The 19,324-nt window shown below is 38.7% G+C and overlaps 1 protein-coding gene across 1 annotated transcript; it reads left to right on the top strand.

Annotated features, from left to right (window-relative positions):
• Window positions 1–1,076: 1,076 nt before the first annotated feature.
• On the top strand, window positions 1,077–15,477 carry LOC139447105 (uncharacterized). The gene is made up of 22 exons (XM_071228272.1): window positions 1,077–1,110; window positions 1,307–1,427; window positions 2,002–2,782; window positions 2,912–3,042; window positions 3,216–3,265; window positions 3,596–3,638; window positions 3,808–3,893; window positions 4,153–4,228; window positions 5,008–5,111; window positions 5,264–5,327; window positions 6,403–6,561; window positions 6,955–7,010; window positions 7,394–7,458; window positions 8,223–8,230; window positions 8,287–8,336; window positions 8,992–9,049; window positions 9,595–9,779; window positions 10,767–10,827; window positions 11,018–11,121; window positions 11,828–11,891; window positions 12,459–12,515; window positions 14,699–15,477. The coding sequence occupies exons 1-22, from the start codon at window positions 1,096–1,098 to the stop codon at window positions 15,376–15,378; spliced, it is 3,018 nt and encodes a 1,005-aa protein (XP_071084373.1). The 5' UTR covers window positions 1,077–1,095; the 3' UTR covers window positions 15,379–15,477.
• Window positions 15,478–19,324: the final 3,847 nt, after the last annotated feature.

Raw genomic sequence — 19,324 nt, 5'->3', positions numbered from 1 at the left:
CTGTAAATGATGTTGTGAGAGTACACGAGAGCAGATCAATTCAAGTGAAAAGTCACTTTCTCCAAAAGAAAGGGGATCATGAAATAGTTGCTTACATTATTAAGAATCTTAACCTTACTGAGTACATAAGTGCACTAAGCAAACTTGAAAATGGGGGTTCGTACCTCTATGGTGTCAAAGAGGAATGTGTTTATAAAAGTGAATATGGATACGAGTCCAAAGAAATCCGTCTCCAGCCTGTTTGTGTTGATGATCAAGACTGTTTGAAGGAGACGTTGAAGCAGAAGATTTGCGAGACTGTTCTTGTGTGTGACTTTGATGGAAAGAAAGTGACGGATATACATACAGTAGACATTCGTTTTATCCCCTGCCCACCAAATGTTACAGATTCGTGTTGCAGTGATGAACTTAGAAATCACAAGTCAGAAACAAAGGAACGGTACATTATTCATATTTTAGTAAAACATGTGAAGGGTGTAGTGTTTTACGATCCACGGGGACCATTGGCTTACAAATATGATCCAACAAACAAGTCAGTCACCCGGATGGAAATCCATGAATGGTTCCATGCTTTCACACGGGGGAAATAGACGTAGCTGATACAGGAGATAAGGAAGGAGGTTAAGATCCCATTTGATTTTTCATTGTTTGGTTATATTTTCTATTGTGGTTATGAGATTGGTAAAATGGTGGTAAATTTCTTTAAAACAGAAGTCCTGTTATAATCCCTAGCAAATTCTAATTCATGAATTGTGATTACAATCAATAATCAGTCAAGAATCTTTCAGTCAGATTCTTAGATGTTATGTTTCAAATCTTTAATCAAAAGCTCTACAAAAATGAAAACACACATTTTTTTAGTGTTTACTAATCGTTGGGGAATTAATGTTGAGGATCAAATTCTGACGTAATGCGTTTCAAACTTTCTAGTGTCATATTTTGAAATATGTTATGGCAAAGATTAATTGTCTTATGTCTAACATGAACATATTGTTGCTTGTAAACTTGCTTAAAAGTATGCTTTTTTCTACACTTGTACATGTACTCTTCTGTTATATTTTAACTTTTACAGGGCCAATACGTATCCTCGTCAAAATGTGGAAGCTACTGGTACGTTTAGCCTCCATCTTTAACGGCATTAAATGATTATCACTTTTCTGGTAAATATTTCCCAAACAAACTGTACATTTAATATATCCTACCACAAGGGTTAAAATCATAGAGTGTCCAGCTTCAAAATAAATTTCTTGAAATGACAACTGCGGTATACTAAGGATACGTTTCACGTTTTCATTCCATATTCCAGAAACAAATTGCAAAAGATGAGGAGCACGGCTTTGCCTTGGCAACAAACGATTTCTTCCGACCTGACCTCAAGCAAATTGGAAACAGCATCTTTGAGATCAGGACATACTTCGTTCCTGAGGGTAATTATGTTTATTACTAAGAGTGAAGTGTTTATTGATAGTTGTGGACATTGCACAGCAATTAATTAAATTTAAAATGATTTAAACATATTGACTTATGTATTGCCAATGTCAAGGTTGAAAAGTTTCCCAATTAATCACGAGAGTCATTGGTAAACTATGAATCTCAGAACAAATTATTACGACAAAAATCTTTCCATAATCCTAAGAAATCATGCATTATACGATTTCAGGTGTCTTGTAAGCATGTGTTTATGAAACAGTGATGATGCCAAGTGTTCGCGAAAAGGTGAGCGTGTCCTGTCTCACCGATGGCACCTGTCACAAACACATGCAGAAACAAGTCAACTGTTCATCAGACACAGCAATGAACAATTATTCTTGGAGTTTGTTTCATGTCAAAAGTGTACTTTAGATGTTGAGTGACACGTAACTGGTACTTTTGTGGCAATACATAGATTCTTGTGTACAATTCAGTCAACAGGGGCACAAAAATGCATAATATCTCACAGAGCATAATTTGCGACACAAAATCTGAAAGGTTTCCGATTTTACTTCTTCTATTTGTTTTCAGAAGGTCGAACCATAAAACCCTTGAAACTTGGAACCACGTTGGCAAACGTGAAAGACCGCCTCTTAGAACTTGTAGAAAATCATGCGTTTGTCTTAGGTTCGGATTACAGAACTGATGAAGAAGTAAAGAATACAAACTACCCAAAGACTGAGCCATGTTTCATGTTCTTATCAGAAACTTTATCAGTTGCTCTGGATTTTACCACATCACCTCGTCCAAATATTGCCGTGTGTGATGTGTTCATAGCCTTTCCTACAAAGCCAACTATGGTCCTGTCACTCGTTGATGGTGATGAAGAGTCAAGGGAAGCGTTGGTGTACAATACGTCTGTTGCGAGAGGAGTGAGACATAAACTCATCAGATTCATAGATGAAGATGTGAACTCAATACATGGAGTGATCAATACGTCGACTCTCAAGGATAGTGTCGCATTCAACACTCGCCTGGGGGTTTTGGAAAATGATTCGTTTCATTTTGTTCCACTGTATTCATTACTAATGAATACAAGAAGATATGACAGAGTCCTGACAGCCTTTTGGGCGGGTGTTGCCGAGTCAAAGTCGGTGCTCAGAGAAAATGGTGAAGGCGATGACTGTATAAGATTTCTCACCAAAGAACAATGTATCATTCTGGTGGAGAACATCAACAGTAAGGATGCCCAGGTCCGGTGTGTACCAGGTAGCGGGGCAACGACTCTGATGCTGGAGGTGGCTAGAAGACTGAGCAGGCTGGGGGACACTCTGCTGGTGTGTAGGTCACGGGAAGAGAGGGACAGACTCAGGTTTGTAGATATCATAGGAGCTAAATCAAAATACTCTCAACAAACTATGCATTGGAATATCTGAGAATGTGAACTGAGTTACTTATCTCTGTTTGTTTCTGTCAAGGACTTAATCGATCATACTTTCAGGTCAGCCTACGCATCAGTGGTATCAGTGAACGACCTCAGCAAACTGGATCTGTCTTCATATGTGAACATTGTAGATGAAACAAACAGTGTGACACCGGAAAGAAGACGTCACCATTGGCAATTTGGAAACTGTAAGTACATGTGTCACAAAATGTTCTTGTTGTCTGTTTGCCCCCAAACACGCCTGTGTTAATTATTCCTGGCGTGATACATTAGATAGTGCTAGCATTTTATTTAATGTTATAACATATTTAATTATTACTAATTTTGTTGAATAAGCAAGATCAATCCATTTTAACTTCAGATCTAACTGATATCAAGCAGCTTAAGTACAGAAACTGGATGGTAGAGAGGGTAATGTATACCATAATTTCGTTATGAAAATGTACATATAACAGTGGAATGTACCCCACGTACCTCCATCAACCAAATACCTTTGATACTGTACGTGTAAACGTTTTGCTGTGAGTGGGCCAAGTCATTACTATTATGTAGTACATGGCACTGTAAACTTCTTAGATACATTTTTTTCTCACACATTTAAGTTCCTATCAACGACATTAACTCCCAGACAACTTGTATCTCTGCAATTACATTTCATAAACATGGTCGCGGCTTTTTTCACGGATGTTACTGTTACTGATGTTGTCTAATGTCAAAAATATTTCAAATTTGATTTTACAGGAGACTGACAGAATCGAGAAACTAATGGATGTATTAACCAATGGTAACATTTTTTTAAGTAATCAAAATAACTCTGAAATAAAATAGTCTATGATAAACGTAAAAAAATAGGTATGTGGAGTGATTGGTGATGATGACGATGATTAGTTGTGAGGAAAGCGATGTTCAGTCATTTTATCACATAATAAATATTCTTCATTAAACTTGTTCAGATCAATGGAGACAAAGGATGAACTATCTCCTTGGAGAGTTTGACGTGCTGGTGTTGATGATGGAGAAGCTTAGACAACATGTTGCTGTAAGTAGATCTTATTGAAGTTAATAACGTTATTAAGAAAAACATATTTTTAAGTCACTTTATTACCCCACTGCAACAACAGAAAATGGAGCTAAAACTCTCTGCTATCGTTTGTCACACAGTTTGGGCACATACTTTGTGTATACGTGTAAATACTGTAAATTATACAACTTAACAAGATTTGACTATGAATAAAATACAAACAATTTAAAATCCTCTTCGGACTTCGGATCACTTATCATTTTTTGGGTATTTTCAGTTTCACCAAAATAAGGCCTGTTTGGAGAACAAGCCACGTCAACATACAAGGGACAGTACTTTAACTGATGCGGGATGTGAGTATTGCCATGTTTTTATGGGATGACTTCAGCTTCCATTAGTCAACTTTTCTTTTAAGTAAGTCTTTCAAAACGTATTATGGCAAACAAATGGAGAACGTTTCCAAATTTGACGCATCAGTGGCAAATATTATATCCGATGCAATTCCTTATTTCGATTTGTACCATATGTTCACGTTCTTTCAAGAGAACAATTGACTTGCCTATGTAAGTGTTTGTGACGGTGTCACCGGTGGGGCAGAATACGCTCACCTTTAAGCGAACATCTGGCATTAGATAGTGATTCATAAACACATGTTAATTATATAGTTGGACTCGTACAAGCAACTCTGCTCTTAGTAGGAGCTGCGCATTTCAAACGTTTTGTACCATGTATTATCTTGTTCTACACACATAAAAGAATAAGTTAAATGGCAATGAGTTTAAAGCCAATATGATATGCAGTTATTTCACATCAACTTTACAGCCTTTTAGTATACTTTGATCGATTTGATTGTCGAATTTACATCAATTTGATTTTTCTCATGACTGTCTGCGTTGCTATTCTGGAAAACGTTTTATTAATTTAATTTCTATGAAAAGTGTAAAGTTGTGTAGCTGCAAACATTATAAACCATTAACCATAAAGTTGATCAGATATTATCCACCATTGCCATTGGTAAAATTGTTGATAATACACTTGAATACCTGACAATTTGTATTGTTTAGGTAATTGCTTTATTGTTTGTGGTTCTGTTACAATTACATATATGTATTATTTTCTTAAATATTTGCAGCATTTGTCGTTGGTAAACCACACCCGGTTGTACAAGAAGCAGAGCTGATTGCATGGCAAGAAAAAGTGGAACAAGAAAAGAGTGTTTTTCCTCTTTTACGATCCGTAAGAATCCGAGTCTATATTAGAATACAAACAGCAAACCGTAATTAAGGCTAAACGTTCGTGAAGCATACATTAGGTTTAAATGCATGCGGTATGTACAAATATTATTAATTAATGAGTCACTTTTAAGATGGTTTGTTTCTTTGCCCCAGGTTATGGTAAAGGACAGAACCAATCTCATCTACCAAGGCGTTAAACTGGCTTACCTTGAGAAAGGTAAGTAGACATTATCATCATTTCTTAGAATTATGCAGATATAAAACCAAAAGACAGCACTACTCTGGTGTCTTAGATAACATTACCAAGTGTGACCAAGATTCTAAGTCATAAATTTGTGTTACTTATATGAGCACACTTTCTGGGATCAACAGACACAGGACGAAAAAGTGTTGATACAAAAACCTGTATCTTCGTTGTATATTTCTTTGAATGATTTATATATCCAAAATACAGCACTTTGTAAAGATGACAAATGTCCAAATACATTCACAATAATACATCTCTGGATATATCTGTATATAAATAGTAAAGGGACATAATTTGCATTAGTAATTTGGTTTTGGTATTAATGGAAGGGAACTTTCACATTAATGATTATTGGTTATGTGTACGAACGCATATAAACAAATTGACCACGGACATTCATAAAAATATGTACACTTTTACAGCATTTGCCATTCTGGAAATTTGTTTTTCGTGTATTATAAACCTTATAGAGTTAAATGCTTTTACAGCAGTGTATTAATTTGTCTGCCAATTCTTATAAATTATTATTGTATCAAGTTTATGTTGCTGCTGATTTGTTTGTTTTTTTGTTTTACGTTGCACTCAGCAATATTCCAGCTATATGACGGCGGTCTGTAAATAATCGAGTCTGAACCAGACAATACAGTGGTTGACATCATGAACATTGATCCACGCAATTGGGATACGATGACATGCACCAAACACGTCAGTGATCCTGACCACCCGAGCCCGTTAGTCGCCTCTTACGACAAGCATAGGTAGCATAGTAAGCAATTATGGGTTATTGAAAACCCATTATATACCGGATCTTCACGGGTCGAGTATCAAATAACAAAACGAAAAGGAAACACATATATAAACAATATATGTGTATACAGAAATAGACATACTTGTATCTATGCACTATGTACAAATCCAGCAAGTGTCTTATTGTCAGTGTGTATATATGATCTATCCAAAGCTTGTACACCTTGTATTTTGTTTCGAAATCACAACTTTTCTTCCTGTGTATGTTCCATTTAACAATTTGTAGTTTTAATTTCAGCCTCCACAGAAGGAGAAGAGAAACTACAGGAATGGTCACAGAGTTTTGAATCTACGTTCTGGAACCAACAGAACACAGCACGTGCATTTCGGGATACGCTAACCGATGCTAAACATAAACTGGAGCTACAGAACACAGATGGCGTATATGCAGAGGGGCGTACGTACCTGTCATGACTGTGATTTCCCTACTTTCAGCCTAGTGACTGATAGACTAGGATAAACAAATAGGCAATATCTATTATCTAATGGAACTGTTCAAATTATGTTCGTATCTAACAAGGTATTCGTTTTGAGGTTCTATTCGAGGCATTAAAATTATGACACTGTGACGTTCTAATTTAATACCACAAGTAGCCTACGGTATAGCAATGCTTTCAAGGAAATTATCTGTCATTCAATGTTATTCTTATTTTGTGTATCTAAACTAGAGAAGTACCTTTGCACCTTCTTTCAAATGAATTACGGATGTTTTAAAGATTTCTTTCACAAGGAAGGTGGAATATGAACAGTTATTGTTTAAGACAAACGTATGTATTTATTGTTGTTTAAGATCCTGAGACGATCAATGTAACACGGGAGAATAAAAGAAATGTGTCTTCTTCAACGGTAGGTGCCATGATGTGTTTTGTCAAAAGACTGCAATATGGTTTGGATATTATCTCAGTGTGCTTTCTGACTGTCCGCTTTAAGTGCATGGTCTCGAGCTTGGTTTAGCAGTGATCTACTTGTCAGTTGCATTAGTTTAGGGAGGAAGATATTCAGTAACATTTTCTGCCGAATCAAACACCAGTACCACCGTGTTACGACAAGGGGCATACATTGGGTAACTTTGGGGAATTGCATCCGGCTTCCCAGCCTTTTAACGTGATTCGTTGCACACATGATGTTGATCATGGAGAAACGATTCATTACACACAGAGTTTACATAGTGGTACATTTCGACATGGACTGTGTTAAACAAACACTTTTAAGATTGAAACTAATTTCAGGAGCCCCTGGAGGATATCCACACTGAAGACAAGCTGGAGCTCCAGGACACAGATGCTGGCGAGGCGCAGGAGCTCCAGGACACAGATGTTTGCGAGGCACTGGAACTCCAGGACACAGATGTTGACGAGGCACTGGAGCTCCAGGACACAGATGTGGGCGAGGCACTGGAACTCCAGGACACAGATGTTTGCGAGGCACTGGAACTCCAGGACACAGATGTTGACGAGGCACTGGAACTCCAGGACACAGATGTGGGCGAGGCACTGGAGCTCCAGGACACAGATGTTGGCGAGGCACTGGAACTCCAGGACACAGATGTGGGCGAGGCACTGGAACTCCAGGACACAGATGTTGGCGAGGCACTGGAACTCCATGACACAGATGTTGGCGAGGCAAGGGAGCTCCAGGACACAGATGTTGGCGAGGCACTGGAACTCCAGGACACAGATGTTGGCGAGGCACTGGAACTCCAGGACACAGATGTTGGCGAGGCACTGGAACTCCAGGACACAGATGTTGGCGAGGCAAGGGAGCTCCAGGACACAGATGTTGGCGAGGCACAGGAGCTCCAGGACACAGGTGTTGGCGAGGTTCAGGAGCTCCAGGACACAGGTGTTGGCGAGGTGCAGAAGCTCCAGGACACAGGTGTTGGCGAGGTGCAGGAGCTCCAGGACACAGGTGTTGGCGAAGCAGAGAGTCGTAAGTTTCTATATCACCAACCCATAACAGCTAGTTTTGCTATCATTAACGAACAATTGAAATCAACATTCTATATTTTTTAATGTAGTGTCAGTGTTAATTTCAGCATAGGAAACACGACATATTCAGTCAGTCACGTGAACACATATTCACGGTTGTATGTACTCTAGTAATGCATGTGTTTCCTCTTCAGGAATGCAAGAGATTGAATCTCTAAATGAAGAATTGGACAGTTTAAAATTGGTAACCATTTACATATTCATATACTCTTGAAGATTTGTACAGAAATATCGAAACAACTAAGAATATCAGGTCTTTGAAAGGCATTTAGAAGTGATACACATAAGGAAGAGATACACAATTAATGAGATAACAATAGGTGGAAAATAACAAAGAGTACAAACTAGAAAGGGTAGCATCCATATTACTTATCTATTGACTTAAGCACTAGCTTCAATACCATTAGCGCTATTACTGTGAAGTGTTGGCTTCCATTGTCCATTGCTAATCACCTGTCAGCGCCAATCATCTGTTGGTTTCCCTTGTTAGTTTCCACCTTTTGTTATCTTCTTAATTGTTTTGTCCTTACATGTACATATATTATGCTCTCTGCCTCATGGCATTCATTCACCTGATGAAGGAGTAAGCATATACTCCGAAACGTTGTGTTCCGCATAATGAAGAAGTTGACATCCATATATTCTCTTCCTTAACTAAGAATATGCTTTGGTCGTTTATTCAGACTGCAAATATTTCTTACTGTTTTAAATCATATACAAGCTTAACATTATCTTCAACTGAGAATTGTGGAAAGATTAATACAATAACCTGATCGAAACGGTGAGGGTGGTGACTCTGATGCTACTTTCACTGCTACTGCCAGTTCCTTTGGTTTCAGAACAGAGATTACAAAACGAGACAACTCGACAAACTACAAACTGAGGGTTGGACACACGGCAAGTGTAAATTGACTTATGCTTATATCGACTCACCGCCAAAAGGGACGCGAACCATAAAAACCTATAGAGATGTATGTACGTCAAGATGAGATTTCCGAGTGTGTACCAATTAATGACAAAACTAACAAAAGTCAAGTGTTACCGCAGCGTGACTTTATTCTAACACAATATCCTGCATATGATTTCCCAACTTTACACCTAATCCTGCACGAGACAAATGGTGCATCTCGAGCCATGGATCTTTAGCGTAACATGTGATGCCTTCATGAGCGTCGGTTCACACAATATAACAGTATGTTCGTTTGTGCATCGACCCAATCAGATATCTCTTGAATATGAGTAAGTCTCCATCTATTAACTAACAATATGGTATTCGCGTCTTTTGGCGGTGGGTATATTAAAGTGGTATTTCACAAATTGCCTTTTATCATAAGTGTTACTCTTACATGGACATAACTTAGAGACGAATGTCTGATAATATAACGAAATTTACGATTGCGATAATCACACAAGTTAGATGTATAATATTTTGTATCCTCCAGTTGGGTGGCAGAACGCGGTTGACTACTTGATGAGGTACCCGGATGTCCTATCCCTATTTAATGTGGAGCTACCAGGTCTGGACGGTGTTAGCAGTTCCCTTCAAAAAGACCAAGATGAAAGCACCTTGCCAAGAAGAATTAAACACAGGCAAAGGACAGTATTCACGAAAGACTCAAAGCGAAAGGTGACAGTTATAACAGTCTTTTAAGGCGCTTCAATCAGTTCATACACATGCTCACATGTATTGTTCAGTTTGTCTGTTGTTTTACGATGCAGTAAGAAATATGTCAACTATATCATGGTGTCCGCCATGGCGGATTACGGTGACACAAAGTCAACTCACCTCATGGGTGATGTTAGAAAAATAACAAGCGTTGGTATCACAGTCAATCATCAGTGTAATCTAAATGTAATGTACATAATGTAGTTCAAAGTTGTTTTACAAGATATAGCTCTCTCGAAGGAGAACTGTCTTTAAGGATAACAGGTTATGGTCATATTGAGATACCAACTGAGTTAAAAGTGGCTTGTGGTTTAGTGACTGTCCTATAATTTTATCACTAATAATAAAGTTGTTTCAGGCAAAGGTGTCAGTTTTGCTGTGTTTTAAAGTGATGAGTACTGTCAACTGTTGGTAGAAATATGTTTACAGCTATCCGCCACACAAGTGCCACATATTCAACATTTTTAAAATGGCTAATCAGAGGTTTCACAACACAATAATAACCACTGACTGATACAGCTTATTTGATCGGCAACCTATTTCAAATAGTTGACTCAACCGATGTCACTTCATTCATAATCAGTTTCTTGGTTTGTCAGCGCAATACCTGTGTTCGTGGGTTTCACCAAACAGGAAAACGTCTAAGACCTGCTCGAGCACACTTCCTACACCAACATGACATGCTGTAATATAACTGAAATACTGCTCAAAGGGGAGATAGGCCATATTTACTCACTCATTATCATTAGTAACATCATAGACTTCGTGTTTAATTTTGTCATGAAATTAAAACTACACGATTCCAAGTGGAAAAGCGTGACACAAAGACCAGAGAATGCACAGATATACAAATGTGTACGATGTGCTAGAAGTGTCTTTTGTGATAACAAAACCAGCCCTATAATAATTACCTTTGTATTTGTTTCAATGCCGCCTACCTAATTACAGTTCCCCAACACGACATCAAAACTGGCTGGAGTGAAAGGGGAAGGTCAATACACTGTGAAAGGTATGAACTGATGATTGTCACAGCACTGAATAAGTTTTATAACTGACTTCGTATGTATTACAACTAAAACTAAGTTATCTTCTAGTTAGTAAAATGTGGCTTCAATTGGATGTGATTTGCCAAAGGTATATACGTCCTATACATGTATCACTATGTATTGTCAATAACAAGTTCTATGTTGTGTCTACAGATGGGTGTCACAGTCCTTGCATACCTACAGGTCTGATGCATCAGTTGAGGAAGTACCAGCTGGGCTCCCTAAAGGACAGAGATTTAACTACACTTACATTGAAGGTATAAATGGGGACGAAAGGGAACATGGAGGCATGCTTATGAAATGGTCGGAATTGTTAACTCGATTCTGGTATTGGAAGAGATTTCTTATTCATGCGGAAGGCTTTTGTCGCTTTTATTTCATGTAAAAAGGTAAAGTCGGAAATAGAAAAAAAAAATTGTGGATTTCAAATCTTCGTGGTAATTGTCTTGTTTACCAATCATGGCAATAAATCATGGCAGTTATTACTGCCTATGGTTTGAAAAGGATAGACAACGAAAAGGAAAAAATAACAGCTTTAGATTCTGAAGTCCTTAGAAACTATATTAAAATGAGTTATAACATTATGTAAATTAAATGTTAGAAAGATAAAATAACATTTATTTGAAATATTATTGAATAGATTTGACATTTTTTCCAAATGCAGATTTAGTTTTGTGCCAATAAGCGGACAAACTGATTCATTATTACCATTGCATCAATTGACCCATGAATCCTATTGTTTATGTACTTTAGATCTTCCATTCTTCATCGCATATATTTGGATCACCGGTGTCTTACGGCCAGTCGTTTATTGGCCTGATTCAATACAGAATCAGAATCAGGTGATTCAGGACATGGTCAGGGCGGTTGGTGTTTGATGAGGTACAAACTTGAATGTTATGACTCTTTGTGAAGTTTCTCACTGTCTCTGAACGTCTTGGCGTCGTCTTCTTTATCTTCTAGGTGATGGCGGGAGACGAGCAGCAACTCGCGTATCTGACAGCAAAGAATGACTCCTTGGAAAAAGGTTTGTAGATGTATATAGCTGTACATTCTAGGAGTGTTGAAAACCAAAATATACCTTGAATAATTCTTTCATATGAAAGTTTGAAACATATATTTATGTGTATGTCGTGTTGATTTGTTTTAAGATTATTATCGTCATACTCACACGCCATGATTAGGAATGGACTTTGGGAATCAAACTCAATTGTTCTCGGTCAGTGAAGAATGTGAAATCCAGTTGGCTATCCTATTGCTAATTGTTGAATAGCCAAAACAGTATGCAGTATCGTATAGTATCATACAGTATCATGCAGGGCCTAATTTAACACAAAAAGCTAAGCGCTTCTGCAACAGTCGTGGTGAGTCATGTAACTGTTCAAGAGGTAAATATACGGAGATATTAAACCCCGGATTGTCGCAATCGTGAAAACATGATTAATTTTAATATTTATCTGCAAGGCTCACGTAACAAGTTGAAGATATGCTTATCGGTTACTTCTTTTTAGTTGCTGATGAATGCAAACTTTGACCTCATGAAAACAGAAAATATATAAACAAGGTATAAATATATTTAACATTTATCTTTCAGATTTTGGAAGCACTGTATATATTGTTGGACTGGAATGCAGGCCTGCACCTATCTCATGTAAGTATTTCCAGGAGTGCGTGAGTGAGTGAGTGGAGGGTCTCAGGATATCGTATTCAACAGCTAGATTATTTTTTATATGTATAACATGTATATTTTTAAACGCGTTTATGTCTGAGCTAGTGTTGAGTCAAATCTGTCTCTGGATCCATCACTGTTGTGGTAAATGCGTTAGATCGTCAAGTGAGACCCAACTGCTGTTACCTAAACGTTTTGTTCCTTGTCATCATGGTCAGTTAAGCCATGACTTTGCAGCTCGCCTTGTCAGCATGGGGTTATCTCAGTCAAGGAGTGATTGGTCGATCGACATTTACTCCGAATTGTCATCCAACCGCCCCTACTCGTATAATAAAGAAACGCAACACCAGCTTTATACTCACATTAGTTTTACTTACTCTCGGTCCATCTATTGTCAATACACGACAGGATCAGACCGGCCAGGCTCGTCACTGAGTGGGGAACTAAGAACGATCGGGATTCGACCTGATAGACTGCAAAACAGCGCTCCCTTTTCCTAGCGGTAGCGGTATCATTTGAAAGCGTTCGGGACTGACCTTTCTTTGTCACATGTCATCATGGACCATTTTAGTTGATTAAGAACAATATTTGACCATGAACCTACGAACTGATTAAAGATGTCTATTGATTAACTGTCGACAACAACAACGAACCTATCCCGAAATACCCTGCAACTGTCATCGCCCTATTGATTTCCTGCTTGTTTGCGCCGACATGGCGACTTTCTTTCTCCATCGTGTTAAAGCTGTAACCATCAATTTAAATGTTGACTTTGTAATATGTTTCTCAGGTTTTGGAGATGCATGTTTAGCTTATAACACTATTACTTGCCACCAGTCCAGCCTCGAACGGTCGTGCGGTGAAACTGGTGTTTCGCGTTCTCACACTGAATGTGTAATATTGACACTAAAACCTCAGCCAGTACAGCTGTACATCTGTTGTTGGTGTACTGAAAGATACACCCCACTCCAGGCGAGGACCTTGTCACTTTAATCTAATGTGTAGTTACTGAAACGGACATTAAGTATTAGCTAACATATTTCCTAATAACATTGCCTGTTACAAGTATCTCAAGGGCGTGAATTTGATTTTGATTTCCATCGGAGGAAGTTGGGTAAAGTATACAGAAGCAGTTTGAATGTATGATACATTCTGAGAACAAACGAGTAACTGTCGGTTTGTGAAAAGTAATCTTTCTGTTGATCTGTAGAGAATTTTGAGAACATACTGATGGGGCTAATTAGAAATATAGCCCTGAACAATATAGGGTTGTTTAACTACTTTAGCATAAATACCGTTATAGTATGCCTGTTATTTTCTAAGTGTGAAAGATCATACAAATGTATTTGAAAATATTTAATTTGTTAATTACACACAACCTATTCACATCTCCATGGCACGTTTAAACAATACAACTACGTCACAAATGTGTTATATTTAACTTCCTTCTCGTATTGTTCGGGGTGTTCACTGAATCTCTGTACCGATTCTTGTGTAAGTACAATTATACAATCATGAATCTTATTCATTCTACACTGGAATAACTCAGAAAGCTGACGTTGTTGACGGACTTGCGACATCAATCACTGACCAGCGCTTGTGAACATTCCGCGACACACACAGGGTAACGGTGAAAGTGACTGAAGCGGACATAGAATATACCTGTTCATGCGGTGTATGATGAACACAAAAATGTCAAAAATATCCTAAAACACGATACTTTTCAGTTTATTTTTATCATGCTTTGTGAAAGATTAATTGAGAATCCACACACAAACACTTTTGTTGAGAAATTCACTCACTGAGGTCGTATTTCATACACGAACATCGTCCACGTCTGGCAGATATCTGCACAATGGGGTAAATCAAAAGATTATCATAAATTCTTTTATATTGCCTTTGTTTGTGAATTATTCTATTTGTTTCTTAATGAAATGCATTTTGAATTCTCGTAGTAATAGTTTTACATTGTAATTAGCGCACTAATATAGCGCAGTTGTGGGAGATATTCTGTACTGATGAAAAACACAGACGAACATTCAGCGCGCTGTTTGGAAACAAGCAAACAATCAGCCGATATTTTCAGTAAATCTCTTTCTGTGTCTCAGTTTGTAACAAACAGTGAAATAAACTTGCTACACAACAAATACAATGTTTATTTCCAGGTCCTAAAATTCACCTGGACGCGGCTCGGGCCAACACAGAACGCTGCCACGTAACTACAGACGGTGAGCTGGTGAACTCGCCGACAGACACACGGGATGAGGGGCGGAACAGACTACAGGAGTATAGAGGGACCTGTAGCTCCCCCATCCCCCTTCCTCCACACTCCTCCACCCTCAACCCCCTCCCCACCACACCCACATACTGGCAGACAAAGACCCGGGTACGGGTGGTGAGGGGAATGTCGTGGTATGTCCTGGAGATGGGGGTGTGCGAGGCAGGACAGGTGGACAGTGGGTTGTGGGTTCCTGCACAGCGTCGCTCCTGGTGTGTCCGTGTAGAGAGATGTGACAGACACGGGAGGAGTTTCTGTACCACGGTGTGGCGGGAGGGGAAGCGGGGCGAGTGTCTCCAGAACACCATGCCCGACACTCCCGGCACACAGGCCACCCTCCACTATGGCGTGGTGCTGGATGTGGGGAGGGGGAGAGTGGCCTTCATTGACTTGGACAGGGGGGTTGTTCTTGTCATGTATGATGAGGTGTTCCGGGAACCTCTTGTCCCCATGTTTGGTGTTGGGTATGCGTTATCTGACTACACTGTGTCCATGAGTCTGATCAGCGGGAAGGACGTCGACATGACAGACACCAAGAGGGCCCTCGTCTACCAAGCGCTGAGATAGGAAATAAACTGATTCTGTAAAGTTGTCCGTGTAACTGAGAGATTTCTATCAACTGTTTCAATGACAGGCGGGGAAAGTGAGTGAGGCGGACATAGAAGTGTTCGGTTTGGGTTCTCTTTGTTGTGTACAAAATACAACCAAGTTCTTCACATGTCTGGTTTCACTACTTTCCTGGTTTCTCCTGGGATTGAAATACATTTTAAATACTCACACACATATTGTTATGATAAAATTATTGCTGTAGTTGCTGAAATTATGTCACAGCAACAACTTTCTGAAATGTGATGTGAAACAGAAGTGAGTACACAGGCAAAATGTAAAAATTGTTTCCAAACAAGATTTCTTCTGCTAATGTTGATTTAATACTATATAAATAGTGTTTTAAATCCCAACATGACTATTGTTATCATGAAACTCTTGCCGTAGTTGCTGAAATTATGTCACACGAAACTTTTTGAAATGCGATGACACAGGAGTGAGAGTGTACAGACAAAATGTAAAAATTCTTTCAAAACCAGATTTCTCCTACTGAGATTGTTATAATACTGTAGCATAATTGTTTTGAGTCCACATATGAATACTGTTTGGATGAAATTATAGCTGTAGTATCTGAAATTATGCCCCAGTAGCAACTTTGGATGAAATGTGATGTGACACAGAAGTGAGTGTACAGACACTTGTATTAATTTAATAAATGTGTTGCTGTAGTTGCTGAAATTATGCCAAAGTAACGAAATGATGAAATGTGTTTTAAAACTGTATTTACAAAATCAAAACAAGATTTCGTTCATGTATCAAGACTTCAGATAAATGGTTTGAATCTACCGTTGTATAGTGTTTATAGATATTTCTGTTGTTGCAATAGCTATGCCACACTGGTAACTAGGTGATATTTGATCCCAAAAAATGCTAGTGCACACAAAATCACAGATATGTTTTAAAGACAGATTTTACTTTTCAAGATGTAATAATGTACCGTAAATGTTTTAAATACACAAATATGATTACAATTTTGCTACTTGAACTCTAAATCTCCTGAATAACGTTTTTTAATTTCACACCATTAACCTTCTACATTAAGTTTCCATGTTTGTTGTTTAACGCCACTCACCAATATTCCACCTGTATGACAGCAGTCTGTAAATAATCAAGTCTCTACCAAACAATCCAGTGATTGACATCTGTATAACAGCAGTCTGTAAATAATCAAGTCTAGACCAAATAATCCAGTGATTGACATCTGTATAACAGCAGTCTGTAAATAATCAAGTCTGGACCAAACAATCCAGTGATTGACATCTGTATAACAGCAGTCTGTAAATAATCAAGTCTGGACCAAACAATCCAGTGATTGACGTGATGAGCATCGACGTTCGCAATAGAGATATGATGACATGTAAAAACCAAATCAGCGACTTTGACCAACATCTCTTTAGTCCCCTCTTGCGATAAGCATGGGTAGCTGAAGACCAATTCTAACCCAGTTCTTCACAGTGGGAGACAAGCATGGGTTGCTGAAGATCAATTCTAACCCGGATCTTCCCAGGGGGAGACAAGTATTGGACTCAACCCAAAAACGTCCTGGAATCTATACTTTACTAAGAAAGTATTATCCCAAATAAAACATTTTTACAAATTTTGACCAATTTCTAGATGGTATTGTGTGTTAATAGCTTTCAGCCATGGGAGCTGTCCCAATTTACACTTGTCAGAGGGGTACACAAAGTACGTGATCTAGACTACCAGTTTTCGGACTTTCATTTTTGTGGAAGCCTCAGAGGCTGAGTGGGTTAGATTGCTGACTTTGTGTGCTGGCAAATTAGGTGCCTCACTCTGGCAGTGTGAGTTCAAATCCCGGATGCAACTCAACCCAACTAGTACTTGAACCTGTACTTTACTGAGAAATTGGTTAAAGCGTTGGCTTATCACTACGAAGAGCTGGGTTTGATTCTCCACATGGGTACAATGTGTGAAGCCCATTTCTAGCGTCCCTTGCCTTGACATTGCTGGAATATTGCTAAAACAGCATAAAACCATACTCACTCACACATGATTATCATGTCCAACCAGGACTCTCAAGGCTCTTCTGTAAGCCTTCTGAAAACTTATACATTCTGAAATTACTGGAAAGAAAATTAGAAGTATTCAAGGGTCAAATGTAATTTCATCCTCACCAACAACAGTTGCCTTCAGGAGGGTAGCACGTGCTCGCCTATTGCACAAAGCTCTGACGCCATCCTAAAAATTAACTATGTTTGGAAGTTTGTTGTTTAAGGCCACACTCAGCAAATATCCCAGTCTGTAAATACTCTGGACCAGACAATCCAGTGATTGCCAAATTGGGATACGATGACATTCATCAACCAAGTCACATCCTGATCACCTGATCCGTCGCCTCTTACGACAAGCATGAGTTGTTGAAGACCCATTCTAACCCGGATCTTCACAAGGGGAGACAAGCATGGGTTGCTGAAGACCAATTTTTCAAGGGTTTGGAAGTGTGTGCTTCTACTTCGTCATTACCAATTAATAATGAAAAGGGTTTAAGGTTTGTGTTTAGATCCCTATAATCGCAACTCGAGGGGGTGGGGGGGGGATTCCTGTTTAGAGTCAGAAAATTTGACTTTTAGTCAGGGAAAATTTATACTCAGGAATAAGTAAGGTAGTGAATTGATATTCAGAAAAGAAGTCAGGAAAAGTTGCCCTTTGTCAGATAAAACTGGATTTTGTTGATCGACCGTGTATTTGTCTTTGTCTATTCTCTCCTGACTATTTACTTTGGCAAAAACGTTCCAGTGTTCAGTTTCAGTTCAAATGGGTGGAATGGGAGGACGGAGGTCATTAACCATCTAATGTATTGTGTTTGTGTATTAAGATACAGCAACAATGGAAATCTGTCAGGGAACTGAAAACTCGCTGTGGCTACCATGTACAAGCTTCGACATGCAGTAAAAGAGACTGCAACCTCAAAACATTCCATGTTCTTTTTATGTCCAAAATGATGGAATGATGACTTCTTTGTGGCATTGAGTAGAGCTTGTTAACATCAATGTAAGAGAATAACCAGTCTTTATTACCAGTATTCACCAACACAGATTCCATTTGGCGTAAAGGGCAAAATAACTGTAAAAGATATATGAATGGACCACTGAAAATCAGGTAACAAAGTCATTATTCTGCTACCCAAGAACATACAAAAACAGTCTCAAACAATGTTATGTTTTTCCAGCATATTTTATTTCAATGTAAATAGCAAATGTACAGACATGATTCCATTGTAATAACAATACCACTGAAACACGGATGGATATGACATGGACTACAAAATATGTGAGACTGCTTGTGTCTTGAACCTATGGGCAGGATAGCAAACATACCACGAGTCTATGTGTACGATGGTGCCAGTCAGTTCAGCCATGGCAGACAACACATCAACTAATACTGACTGACACATCATCAAGTTAGGTGTGTCACACAAGTAGTCGTCACATTTGGGACGCAATGGCTGCATTCATTTCTAAACAAGACTGTCACTTTGAAAAGTGAAATACCCCTTTCCAACCAACTGAACAAACAAGGTCACTAAGAAATTGGTCATTTATTGGGGCAAACGGGTGGAAGGTTGTTTTAGGACTATCATGTTTTACTAACCCACTCACCCATTTTGTGCAACATCTCGCCCCCACATACACACCACACCCCTAGATTTTATCCTCCATATTCCTTCACTGCAATGTTGTAGACAATCTGGTGAGATGTTCATGAGCCAGGAGGGACGTAGATTTCAGCCTCCATATTCCTTCACTGCAATGTTGTAGACAATCTGGTAATGTGTTCATCAGCCAGGAGGGACGTAGATTTCAGCCTCCATATTGCTTCACTGCAATGTTGTAGACAATCTGGTGAGATGTTCATCAGCCAGGAGTTAATGCTGGAGAAGCTGGCA

The sequence above is a fragment of the Haliotis cracherodii genome, unplaced genomic scaffold, assembly GCF_022045235.1.
Source record: "Haliotis cracherodii isolate W230 unplaced genomic scaffold, xgHalCrac1.p SCAF_7, whole genome shotgun sequence".
In the NCBI taxonomy this organism is placed as follows: domain Eukaryota; kingdom Metazoa; phylum Mollusca; class Gastropoda; order Lepetellida; family Haliotidae; genus Haliotis; species Haliotis cracherodii.
The sequence above is the reverse complement of the archived record's forward strand: the minus strand, read 5'-3'. Positions and strand labels throughout refer to the sequence as shown.